Source organism: Schistocerca serialis, chromosome 7 (assembly GCF_023864345.2).
Source record: "Schistocerca serialis cubense isolate TAMUIC-IGC-003099 chromosome 7, iqSchSeri2.2, whole genome shotgun sequence".
Classification (NCBI taxonomy): domain Eukaryota; kingdom Metazoa; phylum Arthropoda; class Insecta; order Orthoptera; family Acrididae; genus Schistocerca; species Schistocerca serialis.
In genome coordinates, this window is record NC_064644.1 from 505,088,603 (window position 1) to 505,109,481 (window position 20,879).

Consider the following 20,879-nt stretch of genomic DNA (forward strand, 5'->3'; position numbering starts at 1 on the left):
GAACCCTGATAGCAACGTTACCGTGTTGAATAATACTTTTCGTGCAGCCACAGGACGTCGTGTTACGACTCAAACTGTGCGCGATAGGCTGTATGATGCGCAACTTCACTCCCGACGTCCATAGCGAGGCCAATCTCTGCGACCACGACAGCACACAGCGCAGTACAGACATGCCGATTGGACCGCTTAAGATTGGCATGACGTTCTCTTCAGCGATGAGTGTCGCATATGTCTTCAACGAGACAATCGTCGGAGACGTGTTTGGAGGCAACCCGGTCAGGTTGAACGCCTTAGACACACGGTCCAGCGAGTGCAGCAAGGTGGAGGCTCCCTGCTGTTTTGGGTGACATTATGTGGGGCCGACGTACGACGCTGGTGGTCATGGAAGACGCCATAACGACTGTACGATACGTGAATACCATCCTCCGACCGATAGTGCAACCATATCGGCGAGGCATTAGTCTTCATGGACGACAATTCGCGCCCCCATCGTACACATCTTGTGAATGACTTCCTTCAGGATAACGACATCGCTCGACTATAGTGTCCAGCATGTTCTCAGACGTGAACCCTATCGAACATGCCTGGGATAGACTGAAAAGCCGCGCGGGATTAGCCGAGCGGTCTCAGGCGCTGCAGTCATGGACTGTGCAGCTGGTCCCGGCGGAGGTTCGAGTCTTCACTCGGGCATGGGTGTGTGTATTTGTCCTTATGATAATTTAGGTTAAGTAGTGTGTAAGCTTAGGGGCTGATGACCTTACCAGTTAAGTCCCATAAGATTTCACACACATTTGAACATAGACTGAAAAGGGCTGTTTATCGACGACGTGACCCACCAATCACTCTGAGGGATCTACGCCGAATCGCCGCTGAGCAATGGGACAATCTGGACCAACAGTGCCTTGATGAACTTGTGGATAGTGTGCAAGAGGACGTGCTACTGGGTGTTAGATGTACCGATGTGTACAGCAATCTCTCTGAAAGTCTCACTGTATTGTGGTACAATATGCAATGTGTGGTTTCCATGAGCAATAAAATGGGCGGGAATGATGTTTACGTTGATCTCTATTCCAATTTTCTGTACAGGTTCCGGAACTCTCGGAATCGAGGTGAGCTAAAACTTTTTTTTGATGTGTGTAAATTATTTTGAATGAATTCTTCAGACGTTCGAAAATATACACAGTTTTATGTCAATGATCTATTTCTGGCGCTCTCAAAATACTGAACTATCGAGAGCACAGAGTCTTAGACATTCTCATTACTATAAATCCAGTATTGCTAACGGTTAATTCCTCTTATCTCTTCCCCCCTCCCCCCCCCCAAAAAAAAAAAAAAAAGCAGGGCAGTGCGAGGCCTGAAGTATGTGCAGTATGGACAAATCGCCCCTGAATCGTGAGAGCCCTTGAGCGCTCACTGACAGGGAAGCAGATTCGTAACGGTGACCTATTTTACAGTAGCCTCCGCGCCGCAGCGGGGGACGCGACCCGACCCGAAGAGCTTCCGAGCGGCCCTGCCAGGTGTGCACCTCAGTTCTACGCAAGCGCGGGCCTGCGCACGCACAGCAGAAGGAAGATGCGTGCGCACGCACACGCGGACGCGCTTACGCACGGCGGCAGAGGCGGCAGGCCCCGCCCCTGCCGGCAGCACGCCGCGCCGGCCCGCTGCCTCCGAGCCCAGCCTGGCTAGCCTCTCTCCGCGGAGAGTATCGATCGATTGAACGGGGCTCGGCTGTGCCCGCACTGCCGCCGTGAACCGTGAGAGCAGAGTCCAGTGCCGCCGGACGGGCGCATCCGACGCGACGTAGCGTGTGCGGCCGCTCGCGGCCAGGCGCGCCCGCACAGGTGAGCGACACACAGACCTGCACGTGTGCCTAAGCCAGTGTGTGAAACTCACCCTGTCTACAACCAACACCGTCCTCCACTGCAAACGCAATGACTGTGTACAGAATGTGGCGAGTACTTTCTGATTTCTGATCTCATCGATACCGAAGTTGCTACAGCGTGAGAACGTGTCAGCCCTGAAAGGTCCCTTGAGGCAATTTACCATTTATTCCTGGCCTATGAACATGCAGGAAATCGAAACACACAAATTTTGTTCGCTGCACATACTGTTACCGGTATTCAACAACCACTATGAAACAAATTCCAGTTCTCGAATTTTATATATTACCAGTGTTTCCGATACGAGTGAGAAAGCGATCGTGTGGAGTGAATATTTAGAGGACTGTTATTTCTCCCGCATCGGCTACTGCAGTGGGATTTCATCCTAGTAAGGAGATGGCGCAACTCTGATAATACATTCGTACTTCCGCTTTCAATGTTAAAAAATCAGCACCGAGTACTTTTATCTCATCTTAGCAAATTGCTGCTGGTGTCTCGCCAACACTGCAACAATATGCCAGGACGTCACTCGAGACTCTCTTCAATGTGATGTAACTAAAGCACATCAGTATTTTGATTAAATCTGTAATTGTGTGATAAGAAACACGGAAGAAGCTACAAAATCGTACCAGCTACTTCCTAGCAGAACCGTCTGCTATGCTATACCTGACACCCAGCGTGATTATTCGAAAAATGTGTAACTCTTAAGCCTCATGAATAATAGTCGTAAGTTATAATAACACTGACTACAGTCAAATGCAGCAGATGACGACGTACGCTGTTATTAACATCAGAATCCGTTTTGCGGTGGTCGTGTGAAGGGAGATAAGAGCCGCGTCATCACGGAATACCTGTTTCTTGATTTCGTATTTGTTTCTTTTACTCTCCTCATTCTATTTCGAATGATTTATCTAGTCGAACGTGACTCCACCGGGAACGCGCTAAGTTAACGTAAGGTGTTAGTTTATTAGAAAAAAATAAGCTTACGCGGTATGTTCAGCGAATGAAATGTTTGAGAACAGAACTTTTTGAAAAGCGATGCTACGCGGGCTTCCCCTCCAGTTAATCACACAAATCAGCACTAAATTAATACTGAAGAGATACGCCACATACAATATCACCGCCAAATATCAATTTGAGTCTGTTTCATTTTGATGATTACTACACCATATGACTCAAAGATTGTAATTCTCACTGTTCCACACCTTTGTATGCGTCCAATTGACTGGCGCTGTGCGCGAACGATTGACAAACGCCCCGAATTTATGGGACCGGAAGATATCTCTCCCTGACCAATTGTTTCGTATCAATCAACGCTTGCGCGGTGTTTTGTGATCTGTGACAACCGCATGGACTAACGCCGTCGCTTCCTTTCAGTAGAACTCTCTAGCAATTATGTAAAATTATAAATAAAATATTGAAACAAAACACTACGGGGAGAGTTGTCTTAGAATCATTAGAAATTCGTTTATACTATAGTACACCTTGGAACTACATAGGAAACAAGAGAGCGCCGTGTCATTTACAATCGGGCGATTTAAGACGGGCAAATTGAAGTAATTGATTCGTAATTACAATAAAGTGCTGCTGTACATTAAGTACAAGAAATAGCAATGTATTCTATCATTTTCAGACAGCAGCCCTCTGTATTGAACTACATAAATTAATGTAAACTGTTTGAAATGACTCTGAATACGGGTACCGGTAGTGTGTTACGGTTTGCGGAATCTCCTTCCTCTGAGCACTACTCAAAATATCAGCCAAAAAGGCGAAGTCGTCAACAGTCTGCGACTGCGAAATTTTATATTGTTGACCCTGAATAGAAACCATAGTGGACAGAATAGGTCCACACGTTATTAAGTAACTAATAATAATTTCATTCTAACAAGCTGAAGCGCGTGGTTTAAAAATGTATAGGTGGGAAAACAAATTATTCGTCGAGGCACTCTTTGCTTCTGTTTTCTTTCTCTCCTGCTGGGAAGTAGGTGTTGTGTGTTATTATGGAAGTTCCGTCTTATATAACTTGCAACTGTCTCAATGGAAAATTATGCTTTGCTTCAACGACATGTCAGTGCTATGGAATCACGTACCTTTCAACCTCCATCATATTTTTCTTAAAACTTAACATTAAACTTTACATTGTACAAAATGGTATTTTCCTCTTCATTTACTTTCCCACTAAAAACAAGATTATGGGTAGCACAAACACTGGTTTTATTGGTGGAAGACATATGTAATCAGATGTAGTAAATACACCATGTTCACTTATTTTGTGGCATGGAACTATCAGCTATCTGAAACCAAACATTCTTCATGCTAGAGGATAATCCAAAGCTAAAACCAGAAATGTACATATTTTCCTGTGAAAGATACAACAGATACTACAAAAATATTGCAAGGCTCTGAAGCAATTCTTAGAGCATATTCTGCTCTTAACAATTATTTCAGCATGTACAATTCATAAAGAAAAGGAAGTTATTCTGTGCAAAAATCAGTTTTTTTGCTTAATTACAGGGTGACAAAAATTGATTAATATCTCTTTTACGGAGCACATAAATTGTACAGTCACAACACTTTCAGTAAAAACAAGCTACTGTCTTTTTTATAAAAATATCAAGATACTTTCTAATGTGTTGTGCACAAAAAAGATATTTCAGAAGACTTTTCATAGTATACATACATACATGTGAGCTACATTGTTTGCAAGTAATGTAACTGTACTTCATAAAACTCATGTCTTTGTCACCATACGAGACAGATTTGTAAACAGTGGTTTGAGAAGAGTCATAGTCCTTGTTGTATCTGCAGAAGGAAACAGTTCCAGGTACTGAAAGAAAGGTAGGGAACTCAGGAGAGAGGACTAAATGAAAGGGGGGGGGGGGCGGTGGGGCAGCGGGAGAATGGGTGGGTGGGGAGGACGGGACCGGGGGGGGGGGGGGGGGGGGGGTAGCTGTGGCTGACCCTACTGCTGGCTGTGGAGTTCACTTTCAGTTGCACCAGCTCTACAGGCACTCATGCTTGTCTCACCAGCACCATAGTCTAAAATCTCTGTAGGTGAGTTACTACAGATGATATACATGCTCTCAATTTCTATCTTTTTGGTCTTTGAAGAAGTTCCAGTCAACATTATAAGTTACCAAGGTAACTTAGAATTTGCGCCTCTACATTCAACAAAACTTGCAACTTTGAATCACTTAAAAGATAGTTGGAAACTTGTGATCTCTTACTGGGTAAAAATTTCATACCTCTCTCAAGTGTCTGTTATAACAGTATAGTATGAAGGATGGTAATCAAACCCTGAACTGGTACAGGGCTATGAATGTTGTACACAAATGGTAAAACACTTTATGAAACATATAATCTGCATCATATTGGATTATTTCAAAGTTGCTGCTACAGTCATTAGTCTGTCATTTATTCTGACACAATTAAAGTCCACAACATGTTAAATGAACTAATTTTAAATCATCTCTTTCCTTAGCACATCATTGTTCCTGTTGATTTATGTTCTCCTTTTATAGATGTGCAAATTATTATTTTTTGACCACCTCTCATACTTTATTTCCATGAGATGATACTGTTTCGGCCTTTACTTCTTCAACCAAAACACTCAAACTATTGCTTCAGTTTTCTTCTAGCTGCCATTTATTATTAATCTTTTCATCCCCGAGAGGCTCAGTGGCTTAACGGGAGAATGTTAGATTACAAATTCCTAGGTTCAGAGTTCAGTGTATAGAATTTTTCCTGTCTCTTATTACTTTTTTCACCTCTGGTAATTAATTTTCAATATGGAGAATACCAATTTGCACCATAGTTCGGAGTATGGCTATACAGTATATCAAGCTGAGTAAGTCAGTTCAAACGTCAGAGGAAGGCAATTTCCTATCACCTCCAATAGGACTGTGCCGAGTAAAGCAGTGTGATGTTCAAACCAACCTTCTGGCTGAGGACAGTTTTAACTTTTACCTCCCAGAAAATAACTAAAATAACATCTTGTCTGTCTCTACTATGTCTATGTCCATCCTCTGAAAATCATTGTGAAGTGCATGAAAGAGGGTCCTTCCCCTCGTACCACTTAACAGTGTTTTTCCCATTTCGTTCACAACTGCAGCATGGGTAGAATCAGTGCTTAAAAACCTCTGTGCATGCTGTAATTAGTCTAATCTTAACTCCATGATTCATACAGGAGTGATACTTAGGGAACTGAAGTAATACCTATACTCAACACTTAAAATTGATTATTGAAACTTTGTATACTGATGTGTCAGTTTTTTCTAAAGTAATTGTGTTCTGTGTATCTCAATGCAAAGAAAATCCTTTGGAGGTGAAAACAGATTGTCAAGTATTGTCAGAGAGAAGTAGCATAGCCAACATACCACCAAACAACATTTCATATCTCTGATGTAAAGGTAAGTCCTTACATGAATTGTCTGAATACTGTACTTAAATTCTGGCACTTGAAATCCTTGTTAGCATTCTAGGGAATAATGTGGAATAATATCCATTCTCATGTGAGTGTCCCGTCTTATAGGCCACTCATAATATCCACGTACTTTCAAAAATCTGTATTACATAGTAGAAGCTGAAAAGCAATTGGGGAAATGGCAGGATTTGTTTATTTCAAATCTTTTACAAAGTATCAGCTCCCCTGTAATCAATATTAAGCCATTTGCAGTGCAAACACATTAAAGCTAATGACCAGCATTGTTTATATTGAAGCTAACTCTCATAAATGACAATTAATACTTGACGTATAAATAACAGACATAAAAATAGTGTAGTTACAATAATAGTCACAGATAAGATAGCCTCCTTTTCTCTCTCATTTAGTAGTCAGTCAGCACACAGGAACAGCTTGTAACATGGTGTTGTTTACATGTCACTATACTTGAGTAAATGAACTTCAGTTCTTTGTTTATAGAAATGTAGTGTAGAAAGTATCCAATTGAATATTCCATTTTTCTTCTCTTTTTGTTTCAGACAGAAATGTCATTTGTAAATTCAACACAGAACATTTTTTATGATGCCTACAACTACTATCTGTGGACGCTTTCCTTATCTGGTAAGTAAATTATGGTACAACTCTCACAATTTCAATCATTTGAATTTATAAAATTTTCAGTTATGCATATTGCTCTTTTCTCAATTATTACAAATGTCAGACAACATTCATTTACATCTGAAAATGTATTCATCACCATGCAGGGGAATTCGAGGAGTGAAGAATCATCTGCAGATGAAGGATGAGAGGTACATAAGCACAATTGAAAGCTCTGAAAAATCATGCTAGCTTTCACTCTCACAACACACACACACACACACACACACACACACACACACACTCTGCCCATTTCTATGGCTGAGGTCACAAACACATGCTTATACAGTGGCACTCGAGCCAGAGGTAAGTGGGTTCGAATCCTAGTGCTGGAAAAAATTTTCACTGCCATTATTTGGCCAGCAAGGGAATGAGAGATGGTAGCATAAAGTTCCTGATCACCAGAATTTGTGCCAGTGTCCTAGTTTAAATACCCAACCTCTCCACAGTTTCTCATGAAGTGAGGGCATGTGACACTGTTGATTGTGATCCACTCATCAGATAGGGGACGTTAAGCTCGGCAGCCCCCTTGGTGCTATTTGCGAGTAGTAGGCTATGTGCTGCCACCAGGTTTCACCCTCTCCCTTAACTCATTATCACATAGTACAAATATTACACTAATTGCAATACACATACACAAAACATGCACACAGTATTACAAATACTGTAATGGAGCATGTTGCAAATAAATAAAAGAAATACACACCAAGTCAGTCTGTGGGTGCACACGTGTGTATGAACACACCTTTAAGTTGACGTGTCATCCACTCACAATTTAATAGTAGGTTAGCAGTTGTCAATTGTAAACTCTGATTGTTGATTACATATTTGTGTAAAAATTCATGAATAGTTTCACAACTTCAGAATTATTTCCAAGTAATGTGACATAGTAATGTGTGTGTTTGGAAAGGAACTTTAATCTGTATATTGAGATTTCTTTATGGAAACGGCTAGGTGTCATTTTGTAATAGGTTTTTTCACAATCAGATGATCAGTGAAGATTCAAATGATAATGAGCTCGTCCATCTTTATGTTTAAAAAATTCTGCACTTCACTCTTATGGCTTGGGTTGATTAACAATTTAATGGTCTTATAGGTGTATGACATCTAATGTCTTCCCATAACCAACATTAATTTTGATAAGGAATGAAAAGTAAGGAAGAAGGAAAATTGGTGTTTAACTGATGATAAGGTCATTAGAGATACAGCCAAGTTTCAGAATGAGGAAGGATATAAGCAGCATCTCTCAAAGGAACAAACTCAGTATTCACCTTCATGCTATTTGGGGAAATCAAGGAAAACCTAAATCCAAATGATGGGGGATCTGAACTGTCGTCTTCCTGAACAAGAGTCTAGTGTCTTACCAATGCACCATCTCAGTCAGTATATCTACATCTAGCATGACAACTCTGCAATTCACACTGAAGTGCCTGGTAGAGGGTTCTTTGAACCACCACCGGACTATTTCTCTACCATTCCATTTCTAACAGTGTATGGGAAAAATGAACACTTAGATCTTTCTGTAGAAGCTCTGATTTCTCTTATTTTGTTATGATGATCATTTATCCCTATGTATGCTGGAATCAATAACATATTTCCACAGTCAGAGGAGAAAGTTAGTGATTGAAATTTTGAGAGAAATTTGGTGATTGAAATTTTGTGAGATCTCACCACAACAAAAAACACCTTTGTTTTAATTATTACCATCCCAGCTTGGTTACTATGTCCATGACACGAGGAGATGGTGTGTACACCATGAGTTACTCAGACAACACCCAAGATGAGTTTTGATAGAACTCACATATAACTGAATTTGACAGCCGGAACATCAACTGGAATTCATAGCCCTGCTTCTCTCTCCACTGTAGTTATATTCTAGCCTTACATGATGGACAGTCTGCAAGACACCTCAGTTATTTTTCTCCTTCTACATGTAAACTGCTAGAGATTAAGCTGAGTGAGACATATTACATATTCTCATACCTTGACATTCAGCTAAGTTCAGACACTTCCATGATCAAAATTACTGCTTTGTTCCTGCAAAGGATTGTTCATTCTAGTAATATTTTTGACAAATGTGGCTGTAGTAAGACCTGGATAATGATATGTTGCTAGGTTTTTTTCCAAAGTTGTGATGTCTTTATGTATTTTATTTAAAATACATTTCTGTCACCAAAATTGCACAGATATTAATCACTAACAGAACTGAAAGCACTGTTTATAAGGAATCTGCAATCAAGAAATAATAACTATTATCTGTATTATATCTAATCCCAAGTACAGTTTTATACAACACACTGCCTGAATGGTGTCCCTTCATCTATACTTGAGTGTCAACTGACTTTTTTTCAGAGTGCAGACTAATATTCAATTAAAAACAGAGGTGCTTGTGATACCTAATTTTAGATATCCCTCTGTGCTATATTTTCTGTCAGAAGCTACTCTTTGCATGGGGCATCACATGCTCATACTCCTTCCAGAAGCTTTAACAACAGATAGTTTGTATCATGCTCTTACGATTGCTAGGCCACCAGAATCTACCCTTATTCAGAGTTGCTTAAATAGCAGACTTCCAGATTCTCTGGACATGGAGATGACTGAATGATGTGTTAACATCAATGGCACTTGTTATGTATCTTACAGAATGTAATTATGCCCAGGTATTATGTAAAATGACAGCCACCAGCTTGTGATCTTGTGGTTAGCATTTGCTAACTCTTGATCACGGGACCCTGGCTGGGCTGGTGATTTTCTCTGCTCAGGACTGGGGGTGTTTATGGATTGTCCTTATCATCATTTCATCATCAATAATGCACCACTTGCTGAAGTGATATCAAACAAAGACTTGCGCTATGCAGCTAAATATCTCCAATGGGGTCTCCTGGCCACTAAAGCCATTTACACACTTCATTTTATGTAAAATGACAAATATAGTAAGAACACAGATATTATGTTGTATAGCATTTCTGCTAACGAAATTATGTGATGCACCCAACACTCTCAGCTGGCAATAGCCAAGTACATTCTACATTGTCAATATCCTTTCTCCTTCTGGTCATTCCCTGTGGGAAAAAAACTCATTAGTCTTGTTTATTATTGTTCAGATCATATTCATTTCTTCCTGTATTTCATAACTTTTTGATCTGTCCTAAATATTCTGTTTGCACATATGAGATAAGTTACCTTAAGAGTTTGCAGCACATCCACATAAACAATTAACATACTGCATAGCCACTTACTGTTTATAAGATACAATGAAAGATCAATCATACTGAATTCCTTCTGTAATGTTGGCTGGTGAGATTCCTTTCCTGTAGTCATAACAGTTGTTACATTTTATGACACAAGTATAGCAAATAACAGTGTACTGTTACTTCATTAATAAGTAAGCAGAATTTAATGATGCATTATTTCAGACCACCGCACACGAGGATGGCCACTGGTCGACTCCCCCATTCCAACTATCATATACACTGCCTTGTATTTGCTCATTGTCTGGATCGGTCCACGTTTGATGAGGAATCGAAAGCCTTTTAACCTACGATGGGCACTTGTGCCTTACAATCTAGCCATGGCTGCATTGAATTTCTACATTGCTTTTGAGGTAAGATTCAGCTTTCTTAGATACTAAACTGTGTGGCTGTGTGTGTGAATAGGTATACGCTCACTACAAAAAGCGCAGGATCTCAAAAGCTGGTGTTAACTGTTTTCTATTATGTGTTTCTGTGCACCACACACCAGAACTCTACAAGTAAGTGGTTGCCTTTCCCTTATTTTATCTTTTTATCTACCCTGGAGTTTCCATTATTGTTATTTAAAAAACATTTTGTAATGAAAGCAATGAATCACATGCTAAATTCATGTTGCCATAAAATTTTAGACGTTATGATCTGTGAGAAAGTTAGACATTATGATCTGTGAGAAAGTTAGTGTTCCTTTAATGTTGGATGTAAACTATAAATCACAAGAAGACAAAAAGAAATTATTGATCAAATAGATATAAACGAAAATGTCCACGAGCCAACATATGTGAAAATTTTACATATTGTGCTGGACATTCATGCACTGTACACTTTTGAGGACGAACCCAACTTTTCAGTTAACAGAAGAAAACAACACCACAGATTACCTGAATTCAAAGGTCACATTTTTAATATATGTGACAAATATTTTAAGTGAAATTAAATTGGGGAGCACCTGTCTACCATTAATCTGAAGCCCAACTGACCAACCAAATTTCTACTGTATATTTCTTTCTTTAAGTGTAGTTCAGAAGATAATTACAGAAATTCATGCAAAAAGTCTTATATACTGGGAATAACTGGTACCCACTTGAAATTGCAACTGAAGGTTGTTAAAAAAGTCTGACTTAGACATTGTCCAAAATTTTAAATATTTAGTGTTTCAAAAACTTAAACACATCAGAATTTAATGACTATAGGATAGTAAATCTTGGACAATAAACTCATTTCTCATGCTCTTGTCTGTTATTGTCTAACTTTTAAGCAGAAAAGATTTGAAAGAAATTCTGGTAATCTATTTCCTCAGATTTCTAATCTTAAACAAAATATTGATATGACATTCACCTGCATGTACCTTTTGTTTTGTAACGTGTCTTCACAGTCTTTATGAATAATACTCCATTTTATCATTACAGCTCCTGTTAGCATCAATAAAACTTAGATACAATTACTTCTGCCAACCAATTACAAGACTGAGGAGTCCAGAAGAACTGAGGGTGAGTTTCATGATGAACTATAACTTATATTCTTAGGTTGTTCTTCGGTGAACTGAAAATGAATAAGCAGCTAACATTCTTGAATGAAATTCTCACTCTACAGTGGAGTGTGCACTCCGCAGGAGAGCTTCTGTGAAGTTTGGAAGGTAGGAGATGAGGTACTGGCGGGATTGAAGCTGTGAGGATGGGGCGTGAGTTGTGCTTGGGTAGCTCAATTGGTAGAGCACTTGCCCGTGAAAGGCAAAGGTCCTGAGTTCAAGTCTTGGTCCGGCACACAGTTTTAATCTGCCAGGAAGTTTCAGCTAACATTCTTATTTTAACTGTGTTATGGACCTGAATTCTATATCAGGCCATTGTTATTCTTACCAGATGAGACATCTAGTTCCATTCTGGAAACCTGTTTTAGCCAGTCAAAAAGTTTCTTAACAGTGTATGCTCCAGTGCAGAGTGAAAGATTGATTCCTATAATGCTGTGATATCTTTGTCTTCAAATGACTAGATAGTTTGTCTGTCTCTAGAAGAAAAGGCATTTCATGTACACCTCCTTCAGTTAGTAATTCATCCACAATGTTCCATGGGTCCCATCAAGAGGGAGAACCTTCTGGGATGTAAAAGAAACAAAGTTTAATATTAACAAAAGGCAAGCAAATCATAATTTAATCCATGTATTGTGTTAGCAACAGGTCTTAAATATTCCTGTACTGCTTAACACTGTTTATGCATATTCCAGCTAAATTTAATCTAGTAAATTAGAGAGAAATCTGCTACACTGAAAGATGTTGCCTATATCTTATTGACAGCTTACAGAACTTGTCAGTCCTTGAACCTAATGGTGCAGATAACAAGTAGGAGTAGCTCATGATATATGTTAGATGGGAAGTTGTTGAATACTTTTGTACCAGAGTAAATCACTCTACTCTAAACCGTAGACAAGGAGGCAAACATGAAAATTATTTTTGTGTCATATTGTGGTTATGTAGATCACAGTTCAGCTAAAACTGATTTTTCAAGCAACAGTTCAGTTTACTCATGCTGCTTGTTCCTACCTTAATCAGATTTTATTTTGAAGTATCATTATAACAAATGATATGGATAAAGTAATCACTTTTTATTCAGGATTGGTATAGTAGGGTAGTCTTAACCTCCTCAATATGGAAACCTAGTCATCTATTACATTATTAAGTTGACTATACGTCTGGCTGGGTTGAATAGAGTTTAATGTGGCACTGCCATGAATAAATCAATACTTGCCCATTTTGAATGAATACCAGTGTTGCAAATATCCCATTGCTCAAATGTATAGTCTTAATCATCAAACCTATAAAAAAGTTCTTTAAGTTGTGTTATTCACTTTTAAGCACATGTCATGACATAGTTTGGGCTTATAACTCTTGACTAAAATTTCCCAAATTATATTTGAAAATATAAAACTACTGCTTTTTATTTTTTATGCCATGTCGAGAAATTTCACTACACCAGTTGCCAGCGGCATAGACACAAAGATCACACAAAGGACTTCCAGCGATGTAGCTCTAAAAGCACCCAATATCTGTAGAAGCACACTCTCCTGCCTGCATCTCATTGTAGTTCTGTTCGTTGGCAGCAAAGTTTATGTGCCCATTTGCTTGCCACAAAGCGTGTAATGGATCAGTGACTCCACAGTAGTATATTCTCACATGGATTAGTGGGAGTCTGTAATCTGTATTTTTTATTCTTCCCAGTTTTTGTAGTTCTATTTAGCCTTCCCTGCTGTAGTTTGTATGTGGGTCTTGAAAGAGAGGCCTTCTTCAATCATAATTCTTAGTTATCTAGTCATCTGTTTTCACCCTGTGCTTCTGTTTGCAAGTTTCATCAGTAGACTTTTTAATGAGTCTACTTCTAAATAGGAGGCAAAGTATTTTGTTTGGGGCAATCATTTGTTTATTTTGTGTACGGTAGTTGTTCACATGTTGCAGTATACCACTGGCTTTTTTCCCTCGAGTTGTGCTCAAGAGTCTGCCGAAAATGTTACCAACAGGTTGTTGGTATATGCTAAGATTCCACTGGTGCAGTTATGGCTCTCCATGAGATGTAAAAGGGTTTGTATTGCTAGATCCCGGAGAATGGGCTGCCCACAGATCAGTTCTCGTGGGCATCCAGTAGTTAGTCTTTTGACCACTTTCTGGTTGCCTATTCACCACCCAGCAACCCAACAGGCTGTGGCACAAGGTGGCCAGACTCACGGCTTCCTAAGGTGCATAAACATCAGACTCCTGGAGGTTGTCAAAGGTGCCTGTGATGTCTATCATTATGGCTGTTACATATTTCTGATCTCTGTTTTCTATTTTACAGAGTGCTTGGTTTAACACTTCATCAATTGACTTTTTTTTTTTAAATCAATATTGGTGCGAGATAAGTCACGTTAGCTCCCTGTGTAACTTAATCTGTCAGACCAAAGGTGTTCTTGGACCTTTGCAAGTGAGCTCGGAAGCAAACTGACCAGTATGATTTTGTATTGGTTAGGTCTTTACCTGTGCCCTTCTTAATAACTACAGTGTTTTCTATTTTCTGCACTGTTGCTTTCTCCCCAGTCACTGAGTCTTGTTCAGGTTCCCCATTAGGAATGAGGCAATGAGTAGTGCAATGTGTTGTAGGACTTCCACATGGACACCATCAGGTCCATGGGCTTTTTTTCCCCTTATTCTTGTTATTGCTTACACAACCTCCTCTTGTGGAAAGGACAAGTGCATCTTCAGTTCTATAGTTACATTCTGGTGATGCTCACAAGTTAATGTGAATCTGTAGATCTGTGTTTTGATCGTCAGATTTTACAGTCCTCTCCACCTGTGCACTCATGTGCCAATATTTTGTCTCAGTGTTGACAAGATCAGAGGGATTATGATTGTTTCCATTAAAATTTTGTAAGCTAATCCTTAAATGTATTCTTGTAATTGTTTTTGTGTAAAGTTGTCCCAATGATGTTCTTTTGCCTGTAAAATGGCAGTTCTGTATCTATTCTTCATCTCTCTATATCTGTAGTCCTACTAGTATTTTGTCACTGTTTGCTTATTTGTGGTATTTTCTAATTTTATCTTGTTTTTTTTTCCCCTTAGCTTTGTGAGCTCATGTAAATATGGGACTGAGCTCATGTAACTATGGGATTTTTTAATATTGTTTTGGTTTATTGTTTGTGTGTGGTATTGCTGATTTTTGTGCCATCTCTATTAGTTCAGTCAATGCAAGGATTTTGTAATCCACATTTTATATTATGTTTTGTAGAGGACAAACAGGTATGATTGAGAGTGTAAAAATCTCTCTGCAACATTGTGGATCTGGGTTTTTATTGTAACCACATTATGATCACTTTGTGTGCAGCTTTTGAAAATGGTCCAGTCTCCTAATTGTGTCAGGGCTTTATTATTTGTGACAGAGATATCTGTGTTACTTTGAAGTCCTGGGTCTCCTTAAAAGGTATGTGGCTGCTCCTCCCTGTTAATAATGTGTAAACTCTGTTTGTGTAGTGTGTCATTTAGTCTTCTAACTGTATCATCAGTAGTGTTGGAGTGCCATAACACCAATTTACTACAGGCTTTTGTGTCTTGTGTATTGTAGAGTGCTCCTAATGCAATGTACATTTAGTTCAGTATTATCAGAGTACTGTGCATAGAGAGAGATGCAGTGACTCAGTTTGTATCTACCCATGAGATATCTGTTTTTATTGTGTGCTTGGCATGGCGGCAACCTATTTTGGCTTCCACAGTTTATTTATTTAGTACTATTATGGCAGGCATTCGCATTTGGTTATCATTAATTGTTACTATTTATGGAAGAATGCATCTGAGTTGACCATCTTTGGAGTATTGTTCTTGGAAGAAAATTATGTCCACACTGAGTTCTGTCACATATGTTGGTGTGACTGATCAAAATTCTTCTGCAATATATATTTTGTCAAGCTTTAGTTGACAGGCCAACACATATGCACATTCATCATTGGATCACTTAGTTCTCATGCTTCTGTTGGTAGTTTTATTTCTCATAGTAACATTCTTTCTGTTGTGTGATTGTAAGATAATAGATTGTGTCACCTTGTGGATGTGCTAGTTGAACTACTGGCCTCTGGACAAGCAGTGATTATCATTTTGCTGTAAATAGTGAACTTGTGCTTGCCATAGGCCATGACTAGCTCCAGACAAAGACAACCTAAGTTTTGTTACAGAGAGAGTCCTGAATGAAGTAGTAGCCCCTTATTCAGTTGGAAAATAACGTTCTTCCTCAATGCTGAAATGATTGAGAATTTATCTAATTTAACAACATTTTTCATGTCACAAACCATATAAACTGTCATTAGTTTGTTTGTATATGAGTAATGCTGTCTGCACTTCTTCGCAAAGTGAAAAATTCCCAGTCTTTCTGTTTGCCAAATAATGTACAGGAAGCATTCTGTATGACCAGCCCTGAACACCATGCAACAAGCAACAGTTACAAGAGAACTGAACTTCCTGCAAATGGTTATATGGCAATCCTCTATTTGTTTGACTGATTAGTGGCTCCAAAGGAAGCCAGTGGAGTTGATGCGACATAAATGTGCCTCAAAAATACCAAGACAGCTTTTGCTGAAGTGCTGTAAATGCCATGGGCATTATATCACTCTCATAACAGATGTTCTACAATAATGGTAACAATTCCTGTCCTACTGATAAAAGAAAGAAGTGTTAATGTTTGTCACGTGCCTTGTGAGCCTGTGACTGAGTGATGTGGAACAGCGGTAAGACTATGAACTTGTATTTTGAAGGACAGCAATTAAAATCCCCATAAAGTCATGTAAATGCAGGTTTTTGGTGATCTCTCCAAAATTTATTGAGGTGAATGCTGAAATGGTTACTTTGAAATGGCCTAACTGATTTCCTTCACCAATCCAAGCTCATACTGTGTCTCTAATGACATTGTCAATGTGGTATTAAACCCTAATATTCCTTCCTGTTTGTGAGCTTGAAAGTTAAAAGCCCTGCATGGTGTCTAAGAGTCCAAGACAGAATTGACAGTGTAGTACACTAAAAGAGTTGCTAGCAAACTATCATTTCACTGTTATGACAGTGGCATGTGTTGCTGCTGAACTATCAGCAGTAGCATTATCCATTGTTGCTGTTGTTGCTGTACCAGTGCTGTATTATCATTTACTCTGTTGCTGCTGAAGCTGCTTTTGTTTCTGCTGCTATTGTTGCTGTATTTACCATTAATCATACTGCTGTTGTTGTTATAAAACTTTCAGCAGTTCTGTGGTGGCTGAATCTTCCCTGTACATAAAACAGTTTCAGACTTACCATGTCATATCCCAAAAATGATTGAATTAATTGAAAAGATTCTTTTTTCCATTTATTATCAAAGTATCCCACTCAGCAATAAATGTTTCTAATAAGCTTTGTATGGCTCTGATTTTGCTAAGTATAAACTTTGAAGAAGTAGACTGGCAAACCACCATTTCACCTATCCTGGCTGATACCTTTCCCTTTGTTTTCCTCATGGAATATTTCCTGAATTTCATGCAAGTTTTTCTGTTTAAGAGGTGTAAGCTCACATTTTGTAAGTGTAAATCCAAGCAGTATTGCAGTTTTCATTTCTTGTGAACAGTCTGCTACATGGCTCACTGAAGCATCAGTGTCCATTGGTGCCAAATCAGGAGGTTAGCAAGTTCCTTATCAAGGATTATGTCTGTTTTTATAATTTACTTATTCAGTTAGTCTTGCTTGGATGGGTAGGATGGGTGCATGCTGTGTACAGATGCAGGAGGAGCTGGCCACAGTTCACGAACAGCTGAATGCTGATTGTGGCCCAAGATGCTGGAGTTGGCGGCCGTGTGTGTGTGTGTGTGTGTGTGTGCACGCGCCAAAAGATACATATGAGTGTCTTTTAATCATGCCTGTCTGCAACTAGATGTGTCTTCTTTACAGTAAGTAGCAATTTATCTTTTCCTACATTGTTGATAGACCTACCTAGAGTTTCTATTGTTTGATTCTGGCTATGGTCAGTCACCTTCAGGCTGCTGCCTCAGGGTGTAGTGGTGGCAGAGAATCTGGCATGTTGCATGGGACACCTCAGGTCTCAGTTGTTTTGCCCATGGGCTCTGCTGCTGAGACACCTCCTAGTGTATGCGACGTGGTGGATCCACCCTCACAGCAGAATGAGTGATGGGTAGTAACACATTTGCATCGCTCATGGCAGAGGACCAATGTGGATACTGGCTGTGTGGCCTTGCCCACTGCCCCTGTCAGTGAACAGGTGGCCACTCCTTCAGCAGGGTCTGAGTAGGCACAAGGGGGGGGGGGGGGGGGGGGAGGTTTACTAGTTACCGAGAGCTCCAACATTAGGCGCACCATGGAGCACCTTAGGCAGCTATCATTCAGGACTGGAAAGAAGCCCAATGTGCACTTGGTATGTCTGCCACAGGACCTCATCCGAGATGTGGAGGTGGCCTAAGCTGCAGCTGTCAAGTGTGCAGGATGCAGTCATCTGCAAGTTGTGGCTCACATTGTCACCAACGATGCCTGTTGTATGTGTTCTGAGGCCGTCCTCAGTGCATACAGGCAGTTGGCAGAAGTAGTGAAGGCTATTGGCCTCATACATAGAATAAAAGCAGACCTCACAATCTGCAGCATTGTTCCCAGAGTTGATTAGGGTCCTTTAGTTTGCAGCTAGTGAAGGATCTCAACTCAAGGATTCATTGACTCTGTGACAGTCTTGGCTGCAGACTTCTAGACCTGCATTATTGATTGGGGATTTGTAGGACACTCTTTGATAAGACAGGGGTGCACTGCACAAAAAAAGCAGTTACTTGTGTAACGGAATACTTGTGGAGTGCTCTTGAGGGTTTTTTAGGCTAGGTGGTAGTTTGAGTTTCTCTGATGAACATTCACCAGTTGATAGGCAGCAAGGGAAGTCAGACAACATTCAAAGTAAAGATACTTTGTCAAAATTTTATCAGTAAATTGTCGAAGTATTCATAACAAAGTTCCCGAATTTTGTGACCTCTAGGAAATTTCTCATGCTCAGATTATGGTTGAAACCAAGAGCTAGCTGAAACCTGAAGAGGAAAGCTCTAAGATATTTAGTGAGTAAAGGAACGTGCATCAGAAAGACAGATCAGAGGCCATAGGAGGGAAATGTTCAGTGCAGTTGACAAAAATATTGCCTCAATTAAGGTCAAAGTTGAGTGTAACGGCGAATTTTAAGAAAAGTGGTACAGTTTGGAAAAGTCACCCAGAATCCCAGGTCAGAGTAGACTTACCAGATGGGATGAGAAGGAAAGACTGATTGTTGGCGACTGCACTGGATGAGATCTCCAGTGTTTTTCCTTCATCCTTCTTCCCCATGAACTCTTCTGGAGCCATTGGCTCAGATGGATGGTTGAAGTGTATGTGTGTGTGTGTGTGTGTGTGTGTGTGTGTGTGTGTTCTCCTACTGCCAATTGGTTATCTGTCCAATTACATTGAGTATAGACTCAGATGTCTATGATTGATTCATTGCAGAGGGTAGTTTGGCAGCCCACAGGCAATGGAAATATCTTAAATCTTGTAGCTACAAATAGGCCAGATGTCATCGATAACATCAGTATAGAAACAGGGTTTAGCGATCATGATGTAATTACAGCAACTATGACTACAAAAACTGATAAATCAGTTAAGCAGGCTAGCAGAGTGTTTCTGCTAGGAAGAACAGATAAGTAGTTATTAGCATCTCACTTAGACAGTGAATTGACATCACTTAGTTCCAATAAGATGAATGTAGAAAAATTATGGGTAAAGTTTAAGCAGATAGTAAATCATGCCCTGGAAAATTATGTTCCTATTAAGTGGATTAAGGATGAGAAAGACCCACCATGATTTAATAACAAGATTCAGAAAATGCTGAGGAAGCAGAGGCTGTTGCACTCTTGGTTCAAAAGAGAATGTGGAAATGATGACAAGCAAAGGTTAATAGAGATTCGTGCATCAGTGAAAAGATCTATGCATGAAACATACAACTACCAGCACTGTCATACCTCAGCAAAAGGTCTGGCCGAGAACTCAAGAAAATTCTGGTCTTATGTAAAATCGCTAAGTGGGTCTAAGGCTTCCATCCAGGCACTTGTTGACCAGTCTAGTGTGGCAGTTGCAGATAGCGAAACAAAAACATAGGTTTTAAATTTCATGTTCAAGAAATTATTCATACAGTAGAATCGAACAAACATACCATTATTTGACCATCGAACAGACTCTTGTATGGACGACGCAGTAATAAGCATTACTGACATAGAGAAACAAACTGAAAGAGTTGAAAATGTATAACTCACCTTGTCAAAATGGAACCCAATTCCGCTTTTCAAAGTGTACTCTATGGATTTGGCCCTTGATCTAGTTTGCATTTATCATGAAGCTATCACCCAGCACAACATCCCAAGCAACTGGAAAAAAGTACAGGTGACTCCTATGTATAAGAAGGGCAAAAGAACGGACTCACAATATTATAGGCCAATATCCCTGCTGCAGAATCCTTGAATGTATTCTCAGTTTGAATATAATAAATTTTCTTGGGACCAAGAACTGTATGTCTGCAAACCAGCATGGTTTTAGAAAACATCAGTTGCACTAAACTCAGTTTGCCCTTTTCTCACATGATATACTGCAAACTAGGGATGAAGGGCAACAGGCAGAGTCCATATTTCTAGACTTCTGGGAAGCATTTGACACAGTGCCTCAATGCAGGCTAATGAAGAAGGTATGGGCATATGGAATATGTGGTGTCACCGCCAGACACCATACCTGCTAGGTGGTAGCCTTTAAATCGGCCGCAGTCCATTAGTGTATCGCCACTATCAGTGATTGCAGACAGAGCGCCGCCACATGGCAGGTCTAGTCTAGAGAGACTCCCTAGCACTTGCCCAGTTGTACAGCCGACTTTGCTAGCAATGGTTCACTGTCTACATACGCTCTCATTTGCAGAGACGACAGTTTAGCGTAGCCTTCAGCTACTTCATTTGCTACGACCTAGCAAGGCACCCTATTCAGATACTATAATGCCTATCTTCAAGAATGTATTCTGAACAGATAATATTGTGAATCATATACCGTCAAGAGTGACGTTCATCATTAATGGATTAGAGTTAAGTATCAAACTAATTATGTCTGCCTTCTGAATTCTCATTCCTTGT

The 20,879-nt window shown here is 39.8% G+C and overlaps 1 protein-coding gene across 4 annotated transcripts in view; it reads left to right on the top strand.

Annotated features, from left to right (window-relative positions):
- The first annotated feature begins 1,690 nt into the window (after positions 1 to 1,690).
- LOC126412057 (elongation of very long chain fatty acids protein 4-like) overlaps positions 1,691 to 20,879 on the top strand; it is a 48,863-nt gene continuing 29,674 nt past the window's right edge. The window contains exons 1-5 of one of the 4 annotated variants that reach the window (XM_050081440.1): positions 4,842 to 4,934; positions 6,191 to 6,289; positions 6,861 to 6,942; positions 10,395 to 10,582; positions 11,636 to 11,716. In XM_050081440.1, coding sequence (XP_049937397.1) covers positions 6,867 to 6,942; positions 10,395 to 10,582; positions 11,636 to 11,716 — 345 coding nt within the window. In that variant the 5' untranslated portion in view covers positions 4,842 to 4,934; positions 6,191 to 6,289; positions 6,861 to 6,866. Of the gene's footprint in view, positions 1,842 to 4,841; positions 4,935 to 6,190; positions 6,290 to 6,860; positions 6,943 to 10,394; positions 10,583 to 11,635; positions 11,717 to 20,879 lie in introns of those variants that run through there. The other 3 variants (XM_050081438.1, XM_050081441.1, XM_050081439.1) reach the window with 3 other exon arrangements.